At 33.8% G+C, this 13,105-nt stretch overlaps 1 protein-coding gene across 1 annotated transcript in view; it reads right to left on the bottom strand.

Annotated features, from left to right (window-relative positions):
• Positions 1-1,842: 1,842 nt before the first annotated feature.
• The window catches only part of pic (DNA damage-binding protein pic), a 359,026-nt gene continuing 347,763 nt past the window's right edge, over positions 1,843-13,105 (bottom strand). Inside the window, exon 25 of the mRNA XM_090394454.1 lies at positions 1,843-6,310. Within this exon, the coding sequence (XP_090250580.1) occupies positions 6,227-6,310 (84 nt within the window). The 3' untranslated portion in view covers positions 1,843-6,226. The remainder of the gene's footprint in view (positions 6,311-13,105) is intronic.

The raw sequence follows: 13,105 nt of genomic DNA on the forward strand, positions 1-13,105 counted from the left end.
GCGAGCACTTTGTAAGAGTATATCATCCAGATGGTGATATTGCAGGAATGAAGGAACCAACAGCTTATAGGGAATTGTGGTGAATGAAGTGAATAGTCTATTACAAAACCTTAATGTGAATGCATCTGTGGGATTGGATGGTATACCAGCTCGTGTCATACATGAAGCGACTAAAGAATTGTCAGTGCCCTTGACCATTTTGTGTAATTCGAGTCTCGGGTCTGGATTAGTCCCGAAGGGGGTGGAAAGAGGGGACAATAATTCCATTGCATAAAGGAGGTTCCAAGACTGCTGTTGCAAATTACCGACCGATCAGCATATCAGGAGTCGTAGTCAAGGTCTTGGAGAAAGTAGTCAAGAGGAAAATACAGGAATGGATAGATGAAAATGGGATACTGTATGGGGGACAGCATAATTTTGTGAAGGGTAGATCATGCCTCAGTAACTTGCTCACGTTTTATAACACAGTGATGGCTGAACTGGATAGGAATAATGGGCTTACAATGATTCTGCTGGATAATTTATTCAGGAATAGAGTCCAAAAGACGGCCTGTGGCTAGTGGTGTGCCGCAGGGTTCTGTTCTTGAACCACTACTGTTTAATTTGTTCTTTAATTAGGAACGGATCTGTTCATTTGTTTGCTGATGATGCAAACAAATGAACAGTTCCTCTCAGCAAAATTAAAAATTTGCAAAAGAAGAACAGTTCTTCTGCAAAATTTTGCAGGATGATTTGGATAGTTTGGAGGACTGGGTTAAGGAGAATGGATGTCAATTTAATGTGGCAAAATGTAAGGTTATGCATTTTGGGGTGAAAAGATTAGCAGCAGTATACCACATTGGAACTGTACTCCAGGAGAATGACGAGGCAAGGGATTTGGGAGTGTTGGTGGATAGGGAGTTGAAGTTTTGGGGGCACATTGCAAAAGCGGCTAAATCAGCTCATCAAATCACTTGGTTACTGAAGAATACTTTGGCAAGCAGAAACAAGCAAGTAATTGTTCCTCTGTATTGAGCCTTGATAAGACCCCATCTTGACTACTGCGCCCAGATTTGGGTGCCAGGGTTTCTTCTTGATGGGGAGGAGGTTCAGAGAATCCAGAAGCGAGTGACCAAGATGATAGCAGGTCCGTGGAATGAACCTTATGAGAACAGGTTGAAGATTTGTGGGTTGCAGAAATTGGTTAATAGGTGGAAAAGGGGTGATATGATTGAGACATTGAAATTACTGAAGGGTTTCTATAAGATTAATTCAGAGGATATTTTTGAGAACAGGACTGGTGGTGGGAGGACTAGGGGCCATCCATGGAAACTACGCAAGAATGTGTTAGAGCTAGGTTTTTTACTTGGAGAGTGGTGAATGAGTGGAATAAACTGAGTCTGTTGTGGGTGCCATGACTGTGAATGAGTTCAAGGCGAAGTATGATAGATACTGTGTGAATGTTGAATAGTTGTTCTTGACAAGATGTTAGGGCCTCCCTCGATGAGTCTAAGGACTCCTTGGAGTTGCCTGTAATAATAATAATATTGTCTACTCCTGCTGCCTTTTCACATTTCAGACTTTTGATCGCTTTTTCTACTTCAAGTATGGATACAATCCTCTCTGCCTTAAAAAAAAACTTAAATACCATTTTCATATAGAAGATGGTGTAAAAAATGTCAAAAATGTTTGTTTCCATCCCACCAATGTATTACTGACTCACTCCAATTACTTTCTCACAGACATACTGTTTTTGTCATATGTCCTTTCTATAAGTAATTTTCACAAGTGCTGTTCTGCTGAATTAACTACTATCATTTTTTTTTATATTTTTCTTTATTTTATCTCTTTATTATTATTATATTTTTCTCCAGGTCTGTAAAAACAATCATGGCTAAATCAATATTCATTTACAGTTAAACAACAAACCTAGCAAATCAACTTGTCGCAGTCATTTTTCATTTCATCCACCTCTGTTTTCCGGAAGCCCTCTTTTCATTATTTATCCAAAGCACTACAAATTCATGAAACATCAACAGGGTCCTTCCTTCCTTCATTGTAGGCCTTTGGGTAAATAATCACACCCATGCTTAAACATGGCACTGATGTGTGTGTGTCAGTGGTTCTATACCATGCTATAAGTTCATCAACCTTTCTTTTGTGAGAATGATATCAAAAACAATGTAATATTGGATTTTATGTTAAACTTTACTGGACCAATGAGGTTATTATCATCAGCATAGGGGAAAAAACAAACAAACTAAGCAACCTTCAATTTGCTGATGATATTGCCATCTTCTCAGATGACCCACTGAAATGATCATATGAAAAAAACAGATCTTTGTTGGTAACAAATTTTGGGCTTTTTTTTTTTTTTCATAATAAATATTTTTAATGTAGGAGCAAACAGTAAGCATTATTTATAAAAAAATGATTTTTCATTCACCAATCTTCCATAAAAAGCTCTGCTCAGCTCAGATACTTAAAAATTTAGCACATTAATGGGCCTAACAATCAATTCTATCAATTTTCAGAACTTTACGAATTATGATTTTCCATTTTTGATCAAATGTGATCAAAACAACCAGAGTAAACTAATTGTTTAAAATAATTTAGTTTAACACAGATAGAAATCTTTGGAGTTCTAGAGGCCATACAAGGAGAAAAACATTTTGAGCTAAAACTCACTAGACAAACAGAAGATGATCATTTTGTTTTAACATGTTCAGATATTACAATGAACACACAACAATGATCAAAATGGTCTCAGAAACTAAATCCCATACTGATTAATGGGCATATTGCATAATTTTACTGATAAATAAAAACTGACGGGATGCAACCAAGATTTCATAATTTTTTAAGACCACAAAATTGCAGGATAGATACAATTGATCATCATCATCAAATTCCAGATTACAGGATACTATGATATGGCTGCATGAAAAGTTCACATTATTAGTAATTCACTATTGACAGATCTCATTTCATTAAGATAACTGAATCAATCCACTTGACAAGAAATTATATTCTTGTTGGAAGTTTTTCCACTCGGTTATACTATAAATTGAAGATACCAAGAAATTATATACTTGGTTTAATCCTTTATCCAAGTGTAAGTAAACAAAGTTTGCACCTGAAATATAATCAGGACAGGGCAACTAATATATAGAAGTTAATGACTTCACATCACTTGCCTTAGTATCCCATAATGCAAAGCACATATCCTTACGGGTATGTATATGCTATGCATTATGGGAAGGATCACTACCCAGACCAGTTTTCAACCTTTATTGAGGTCTCATCAGTGGGAGCTCGACCCAGAGGTGATACTAAGGTTGAAGTATTATGAGATACTAAGGCAAGTGATGTGAAGTCATTAGCTTCTATATATGAGTTGTCCTGTCCTGATTATATTTCAGGTGCAAACTTTGTTTGCTTACACTTTGATAAAGGATTAAAACAAGTATTTAATTTCTTGGTATCTTTAAATTATATTCCTGTATTAATAATAGCTTTATGTTATTTCATGCTTAAGCTTGAAGTAACTTTCTACAATTATTGATTTTGAGTATTTAATAAAATGGTGATACACATTTTACTACTTGCATATGGAAAAAATATGACTTCTGTATTGCTATAACCTTGGTATCTTCCTGGGTCTAGCTGATACTGACAAAACCTCAATAAAGTTTGCACATGGTCAGAGTAGACATAGACACCCTTCCGATAATATTTTTGCATTATGAGATACCGAGACAAGCGATTTGGTCAAAAGCCTCTACATAAAAGTAGACTAGCCGTGAAGATAATTTACATGCACTTCTTTTGCATATGCTTGAGTAAAGGATTAAAGAAGGAATATAATTTCTTGACAAGTATAATAAACTTTATAAAACAGTGGAAAAACTTTCTAAAAATTCACCCAGAGCTTGGTCTTTTTCCAACCATCTCTGCAAGAAACATCTGTTTTTTAACCATTCCAAACTCATTCTGTTTTAAGTGACCATCACAAGATATAGCTTTGTCCACACTTCTGAATATGAACATTAAGTTCCTTTCTAATATCTTCAGTTTTAACATAATTTTACTATTAATGCTGTCTGTTCAGTCATTTTTTGCAAATGCTCATATTTGTGGTCTTTAGTCATGGTGTTCAACTGTTTATGTCTAACCAGTTCTGAGATCCATAAATTAAAAATGGTTTGAACACTGTCTTGCATATTGTTCAGCTTACTTGCAACCATACTAGCTTTGCTTATTCCATTGTCTATTTCCATATTTAATTTGCAAAATTCACTAAAAATTGTGCTAAAACAGCTAAAATGTTTTACTTATTCTACAGTTTCTCCATTCAGGATATAGTTAATGTTTTCAACGTTCCCGCTTATCTTTTCATAAAGATGATTTTCAAACCAAATTTGCTACATTCAATTTAATTAAGGAATACTGCAGACTTGTACCACATCATCTGCATAAAATAACCAGCAGAGAAGATAACAGTGTGCACTCTTGTCTCAGATTTAGAGACAAGAGTGCACACTGTCCCAGATTTAGCATCAAACATCTTCCTATACTTCTGTCAAATCTAACTGATGACTTACAACTCAAATATATATTGTTCAATATTATGTTCCACTTACACCATATTATTGTAGTATTTTGAACCACTTTTCTCTTAGTACCTTCTCGTATGCCTTTTCCAGATCTACTAAACTAAAATACAGATCCTTGTTATATTCCCATGATTTTGTAGCTACTTGTCTTAAAGTGCAAATCTGATTCTGACAACCTGTATTTGGCAAATCCAACTTGTTTATTACAAATTTTCTCTTCCACAATTTTTCCTAATCTCTTTATATATATATATGCCTGTACGAATCCTACCTGGAACAACCATTTGAATTATGTAGTGCACCACTTTATACCTCTTTGGGCATTTCTGGACAAATATCATCTAATCCAGATGCCTTTCCACATTTCAGGTTTCTGATGGCTTTTTTCCTAGTTCAAGTATTGATATGTGTTCCTGAATTGTACTCCTCTTGAATATTTTCTACCACAGTTCTGTCACTTCTTGTTTTTTTTAACAATCTTTCATAGTAATTACTCCAAAGATCTAGAATAACTTCAGTTTTTCTATACTAATACTTTATGATGTCACCTTTATCATCATATTTCTTCCCACTGATTCCCATTTCTAAGATTCTTTAACAGTCTCAAGGATATTTTGTCATCTTCCTGATAATTATCTGCTATATTCGTACCCATCATATAAATTTTATTTAGTACTTTTACACACTGCTTTGCTTTCTTACATTGTTTTCTATATTCTTGCAGAGCACATACTGACTTACTTGATATATATACACTTTCCTCCTTTCCATGACTACCCTTTAACTTCATGCATTGTGATATTTTCTGCCCTTGCAGACAATTTCACCATTTCTCTCTAGATGAATTACTCAACATATTTTTCAAAGTCTACCACTGAATCTCTGAGGTCACTGTTTTTCCCCAATATTATTTGTATATTTGAGTCTACAGTTCATCTCTAAAAGCTGTTCTGATTCTTTTTAACTTTAATTTTTTTTCCTTTTCAATATGGTGTTCAATTTTATCTTGCTGAAAACTAAATGGTACTTCCTAAAAAAGCAGAGATTATTATTCCATATTTCTGTCACATATCTCTTATTTAAGATGGAATAATAACACAGAAGATATCTTGTTCACAGTATCATTGTGAAGTAAGAGATGTTGCTGTTTCTATACAAATGTAAAAATTCAAGTTTTAATACTTTTTCAAAAAAATTGCAAACTTTCTGCAAAACAGCCTTTATTTCAGCAGAATAATAAATTCTATGTAGCCAAAAGTTCTGCAACTGGCTAAAAAAACTTCACACATGAGAAGATTATCTGAAATCAGGGCATGTGTATGCAGAAAATACTTTAATTAAATAGTGTTATGCTGTCATTCAACAGCATATATAACTACAAAGACCATCTCAACAAAATCTGAAATGCAATATCTGTAAGAACTTTCAAGATAAGAAATGATGGAAAGATACAAAGAAATGGAAATTAAGTAATGTTATTGTTGAGAAGGTCCCTTAGTTTAGTTATTTACAGAATATTTTTACGGAGTCTAACAGTTCATCATGTTTATCAAAAAAAAAAAAAAAAAGCATCACAGTTACAAACTAAAAGAATGTGAATAAAAAACAGCTATGACTGGCTGTACAAAGTTTCAATGGATCCGTGTTAATTCTTCGATAATTTTCACAAGATCATCGACATTTGCATCTCTCTTCATTCCACTTCCATCATCAATCTAAAAAAGAGAATAAATTAAATTTCTTCAAGTATGACAAAAGATTTGTTGATATTTATACTATATTAGCTTTCAAACAACATATATTACATGAATATAGCTATGTTACAGTATTTACATGAGCCTGTGTAGCTCAGTGGATGTGGCATTTGCAAACCACGGCACTTGACTACACGAAGTAAGACTTGGTTTCAAATCTAGCTGGCAACTAGAGGAAATTTTTCTAAGCTTTTTTTGACCAGTTCCTGAGTTAGTCGATCTCTGGTACAGGCAAACGGGTTTTTTCACCCGGTTACTCAGGTTTTTCATCCTGTAAACTCAAGAAAATTGATTGTAGAACCCACACTATTTTAGACATTAAATATATTGTGTTAGGGTTAGGGACCACGAGATGGTGGCACTTGTTGAGCCGTCTCTTCACTGCATGCTGCTTAATTAGTGATAGCCATGGGCCAGCTATCTCTCATTGGGTACCAGTAGAGATTAAACTGCCCAATTGGTCTCCAAAAGTTAGACAGGGCTAAAAACAGCCTTGCTTACTCCATATACAGGAATAAAAAAGTATTAGCTGATTTTTTTTAACACTTCTTTCTCATCTGTCAGATGACAAGTTGAGTCCCCGTCCCCTATGTACAAATCTTTGCCATCTGGTTCTATCTCTGGTCATTTATGTCATCTCTCTAAAACCTTTCCCTTCAAAGACTGCAGCCAAGTTCTTTTTGGTCTCTCTCTCGTCTTCCTCCAATGATTCCATTCGAGACTAGATCTGGTAATCTTTGGACATTCTCTGGAACTGTCCAGACCATTTAATTGCTGTTTAAGAATTATAGCTATGATATCTTCTATATAGTCTAATTTCTTTGCTTATTTGCTCATTTGTTTTGTTTATTTATTTTTTATTTATTTTTCTTAAGCATTTCTTTCAGAATGTTCTGATTTTCTGTATTTCTTTCTAATTGAGTGTCCAAGTCTTGACTCTATATGTTGCTGTAGGTATAATAATGGTTTTATAGAGTTTTAGGTTTAAAGCTTTTTAAAATGCTGTTATTTTTCCATATTTTGTTTAATTTATTCAAATTAAACCATCCTTTGTTAAGTCTGAATTTTACTGTTTCTGTGTTGTCAAGGTTGTGAATAATGAAACTGCCAATATATGTAAACTACTTTACTTGTTCACGTATGTGATTTTCTAAGTTTATTGAATTTTTTTTCTCACCTCTTCCTATTTTCATTGTTTTGGTTTTGCTTAGATTGGTTTTCATTCCAAAAGTTTTGCATCCTTCATTTAAAAGTTTTATTGTTTTTTTCTAAATGTTCTTTAGATTCTGCAAGAATAATAATACCATCTGCATATTTAATGTGGTTCATATTCATGCCATATATGACTCCTTTTTCTATTTTTATTTGTCTGTTTTTATTTTAAATTTGACTGTTGCTTTGGTATTTTTATAACAATTTGGAGACCTGGTTCTTCAGCTATGAATTTGCATATTTCTTCGAGATATATAATAAATAAATTTAGTGAGAGTGGGCAATCCTGCATGACTCCTTTTTCTATTTTTAATTTGTCTGTTGCTTTGGTATTTTTATAACAATTTGTAATAAAGATTTGTAGTTCTGAATCTAATATCATAGATTTTAAGATGCTTACCATTTGTTCCTGTCAACAGAATCAAATGCTTGTTTAAAGTCAATAAAATTGCAGTATACAGGTAAGTTGTATGCCCAGTACTTTTCATCCAGGATATTAACTATAAAAATATGGTCCACAGTAGACCTTTCAGGTCTGAATCCTGCTTGATCTTCGCCTATTGTCTCATTAATTAAAGTCTGGATTCTATTTTAAATAATGCACGTGAAGATTTTATAGCTATGATTTAGCAATTATAATTTTTCAAACCTTCATTTATCTCCTTTTTTTAGAATTGGTATTATGATGCCTGTCTTCCAGTCATCTGGAATTTCGCCTGGTATTCACATTCTGTTGCAAAAATTATACAGATACCACAATTTTTTTGAATACTATGTCCCAGTGATAAGCCACATGACACAGCCAGGTATAAAAGATGGCAGGAAGGAAATGGAATTCGTAAACCTACCGAAATATAATTACTAGAGGCAACATGTGATCGATGGGAACTCGGGATACGAGGATATTGGATCTGGTCATACAATCAGAAGAGCTATTCATAACCAATGTAGCCAAACTGTCTCTGATTGGGGAAGGTGATTATGGAATCTTAACTTAGGAGATTGCAAAACATGAGAAATATTCTGTCAAAAAGGGGTATATGTTAAACTACAATGCAGGTGATTATGACAAGCTTAGGATGTTAATAGTGCATGGGAGATAGTTAAGGGGCATCTAGAGGAAGCTATATTAAATGTGTACCTAAGGTTAAGAAGGGTAAATCAAGTAAGAGTTAGATAGATAAGTAGCATCATCATCAAGCATGAGCTGCAAAAAAAAAAAGAAACTGCTGTGGAAGTATATAAGAAGAAAGGTAACCAACATGGTAAGGAAGACAAAATCAGATTACAAAAAGAAAGTAGCTGGAAAGGCCAAGAGAAATCCCAAAGAGTTCTTTCACTATGTGGTAAGTAAGAGGAGGAATGACTATGAAAGAATAACCTTTATGAGTGCTAAAGGTTATGAGGTAACAGAAGTAGATAAAATAAATGAGTTACTGAATGACCATTCTGCAAGGGTATATCATAGAAGTGAGGTTAATGCATGTGACATATGTAACAGAAACATGTGGGAACAGAGGTGGATGAATTGGAGATTCTTGAGATACTGCAGAATCTCACTGTGAATACAGCAGTGGGATATGAGCTCACAGAATGTGCAGGGGAACTGGCAATGCCTATGACAAAGCTCTTTAAGTGAAGTCTCAGCTCTGGCAGAGTTCCAAGGTAGTGGAAAAATAGCAAAATTATTCCCTTGCATAAGGGAGGTTCTAATCAGTATTCTAGGTGTGGTGGTAAAAGTACTGGAAAAATTGGTCAAAAAGAGAATTCAAGAATAGACAAATAAGAATGTGATACTCTATGAAGGGCAACATTGCTTTACTAATTTAATCATCATTCAAGTCTTTCCGTGCTTACTGGCACATAAGGCTGCAATGCTGGTTTTCAATCTGCCCGTCCCTCGCAGCTGCTCTTGCTTCCTTCATTTTGGATTCCATCATTCTTCTCCAAGTTAATTTTGAGCAATCTCTAGAGCGTCTCCCTTCTGGAGATGCTCTAGAGATTGCTCCTCAGTGCTACTTGCCTGGGGAATTCTGTTTATCCCCATGCAAAGAACATGTCCGGTCCATTTACATCTTCTTAGGCGAATGTCTTCATCTATTGACTTGGAGGTTTGCTTTAAAAGTTCCTCATTAGTGATTGTATTTGGCCAGAAGATTTTTAAAAATCTTCTTAAACATCTGTTTTGGAAAATGTCCAATTTATTACTTTGTGCCCTGGTAAGTTTCCATGTTTCAGAGCCATATAGCAGTACTGCTTGCACAATAGATTTCGTCATCGTCATCGTCTGAGCAATTCAGATATAGGCTTTTTATGTCCTGTTCCTGCTCTGCAGATGAAGTTGATCTTTCCACCTTAATCTTGAATGTCCACGATCTCTACTTCTTGTAGGTTTGTATTTATATATGCTAATTTGGGAACCCTATTGTTATTCATCCTTTCTATGTAGTGTAGCCAATTTTGCTGTATTCTGCTATTTCTTGTATGATGTTGTTTGTATCTAGTTGTTCTCTTGTTTCTGTGTTTTTCTTTTTATCTAACCAAGTGAGTCCCAGGAGAGGTCTTAGAAACTTCATCTGTGCTGTTTCCAGTCTTTGTTTGTTTCTTTGTTTTAGAATCCAAGTTTCACTTTCAAATTTGAGAGACGTTTAGAGGTCATATTATGCAATCTTAATTAAGTTTCTTTAGTCATTTGTTTTCCAAAATTTCTTTTAATTATGCCGTTCATTCTATTGTAAATTTGTAGTCTTACTTCCAATTCTGAATCAGTATTGTATTGTGAGATTATATTTCCTAAGTATTTGAATTCTGTGACTTATTCTATTATTTTATTAAGCATAATTTTGACTTTTTGAATGTTGTTTCCACACATTGCCATAGCTTTTGTTTTTGTTTCAGCGATTTTCATTTAAAATTTTTTTGCTATTTCATTTAGGTGGTTAATTGCAATTTGGAGTTTATTTTCTGAATTTGAAATTAGTACTTTATCATCTGCATAAAGTATTGTATTTAGCTGTATATTATTTGTTAGTTTAACTCCATCTTTGACAGTTGTTTCCATTCTTTTAGGATTCTGTTTATATAAATGTTGAACAGGATTGGGGATAAGCCACAACCATGTCTTACTCCTTTATTTATAGTTATAGGTTCTGATAATGTTCTATCAGAACCTATAACTTTTGTTTCTCCATATAGACTTTTTATTGTTAATTAATTGAGGAGGTATTTTATCATCTTGTAATATTTTCCAGAGTAGATTTCTGTTCAAGTTATCATATGCCTTTTCATATTCAATAAATAGAAGAAAACTGGACAGATTCAATTCTTTTCTTTTTTCTATGATCTGTTGCATTGTGAAATAGGCATCTGTGCATCATCTCCCTCTTCTAAAACCACACCGTTCTTCTTCTAAATAATTTTGTGTATATTTAATTAGTCTGTTCTTTAAAATGTTTGCATATAGTTTAGATGCTGTTATTAAGAGAGTAATGCCTCTGTAATTTCCACATTTGTCCTTGGGAACTTTTTTTGTGAATATTTATTACTGCTCCAGTTTCCTATTCTTTTGGGATCTTTTGATATTTCCAGATATTATTGAAGAGTTTAAGTAGGTTTTCTTTGAAGCAATTGTCTGCATATTTAAAGAGCTCAATGCATATTCCATCCAGGCCCGGGCTTTTTCTATTTTTCGAGTTTTTTAATTCTTTTTCTAATTCTTCCATTGCTATTTCTTCTGTACTTTCCTGTGTATTGATGTTTTATAATATTCTATCCAATCCGCTTTGAAAATTAGATTATTTCTTAATTGGTCATTTTCTGCTGTTTGTAGTTGCCTGAAAATTTTAAAACCTATTCTTTGTGGTCCAGTGATATCCTACTCTAATGACTTAACATATTTACTCCAATCTTCTCTGCATATACTTCTGGAAAGTTTTCTGACTTCAGCCCATAGTTTCTTATATTCTATATAGTCAGCAGTGTTTTTACTCTGCAGATAGATTTTAAAAGCCTGTTTTTTCCTTTCGATTAATTCCTTTAAGTTATCATTCCAAGTTCTGAACCACTGTTTTTCCTTGATTTGTATTCTAAACTTTCTTCTGCTGCTTTTAGTATGGTTTCCTCTATATTTTTCCAGTCAGTTTCAATATTGTTTGTGGTTGGTTTTATTTTATCTCTTATTCTGCTTTAATATAAGTTTCTGATACTCTCCTGTTCTAGGAGGTGAATTTTAAACTGATTATTAGATATTGGTTCATTCATTATCTTTTTTTCTTTTGAAGTATGTGGTTCTTTTTATGAATTCAAATCTACTTTCAACTAACATGTGATCACTATCAATTTCGCTTTCTCTAAAAACTCTTGTATCCTTGATATTATTATTTAGTTTGTTGTTAATAATAATGCAATCTATTATTGATTTAGTTCCTCTTGCTTCCCATGTGTACTTATGTATATTTTTATGCCTGAAGAAAGTATTGCTGATTTTTTGACTGTTAAATATGCAGAAGCCTCTTCATAAAATTCCATTGTTATTGATTACTGATTCTCCCTCTGATCCAATGCAATATTTGATGCTTTCCATCATTTATTTAATGACCTGAAACAATTTTGTGCTTTAGCAATTCTTTGTAAAATGTCTTCATCGGGGCAGCCTTGTTTATTTTTTACTGATCCAAGGTATTAAATGGATAAGAATCCTATATTGTTATATAGCCAGTAAGTGAAACTCAAGATCGATAACTACGATCTATGAGTTTCAATGCCGAAAAACTATCGGTGAAGGCAATTTGAAGCAAAGGTGGAGCAAGCTCCCTCACTATTCTTGATATTCTCTCATAATGTAAAACACAGCTCCTAGGAGATGTAATACTGTCATTACATTATGAAGGGAGGTCACTACCCAGACCAGTTTCAACCTTTTTTGAGGTCTCATCAGTGAGTAGGTAGACCTGGAAAATATCAAAGTCCTTGTCCTTATAAGGACTGGCTTAAAGGGGCAAAGCAAGAATGCTTTTCATCTTCCCCGTTATCTGTAGAGGACAGTGTAGAAGGTGTTATTGAGCTATTAAAGCTCTGATCATGGCAGGAGGGTAATAGCAATAGCCGAGCCTCAGTTAGAACTTCATTGGCTACAGCATTGCTATCCATTACCATCCAAGGGTATTAATCCAGCCATCAATCAAAGCTTAGTGAAAAGAACTTACATACCTTCACTATACGAATGCCATAAAGGTGTGCTTGTATTTTGTAATTAAAATAAAAAGCCAAAAGGCTAGTTTTCTGGCAATTAAATAGATATTAAATGGATAAGAATCCTATATTGTTATATTTGGCTTTTTATTTTAATTACAAAATACAAGCACACCTTTATGGCATTCGTATAGTGAAGGTATGTAAGTTCTTTTCACTAAGCTTCGATATTTTCCAGGTCTTCTACCTACTCACTGATGAGACCTCAAAAAAGGTTGAAACCGGTCTGGGGGGACCTCCCCTCATAATGTAATGACAGTATTACATCTCCTAGGAGCTGTGTTTTACATTATG

This window comes from Typopeltis vanoorti, chromosome 6 (genome assembly GCF_054136105.1).
Source record: "Typopeltis vanoorti isolate ZY-2024b chromosome 6, IOZ_Tvanoo_1.0, whole genome shotgun sequence".
NCBI lineage: Eukaryota > Metazoa > Arthropoda > Arachnida > Uropygi > Thelyphonidae > Typopeltis > Typopeltis vanoorti.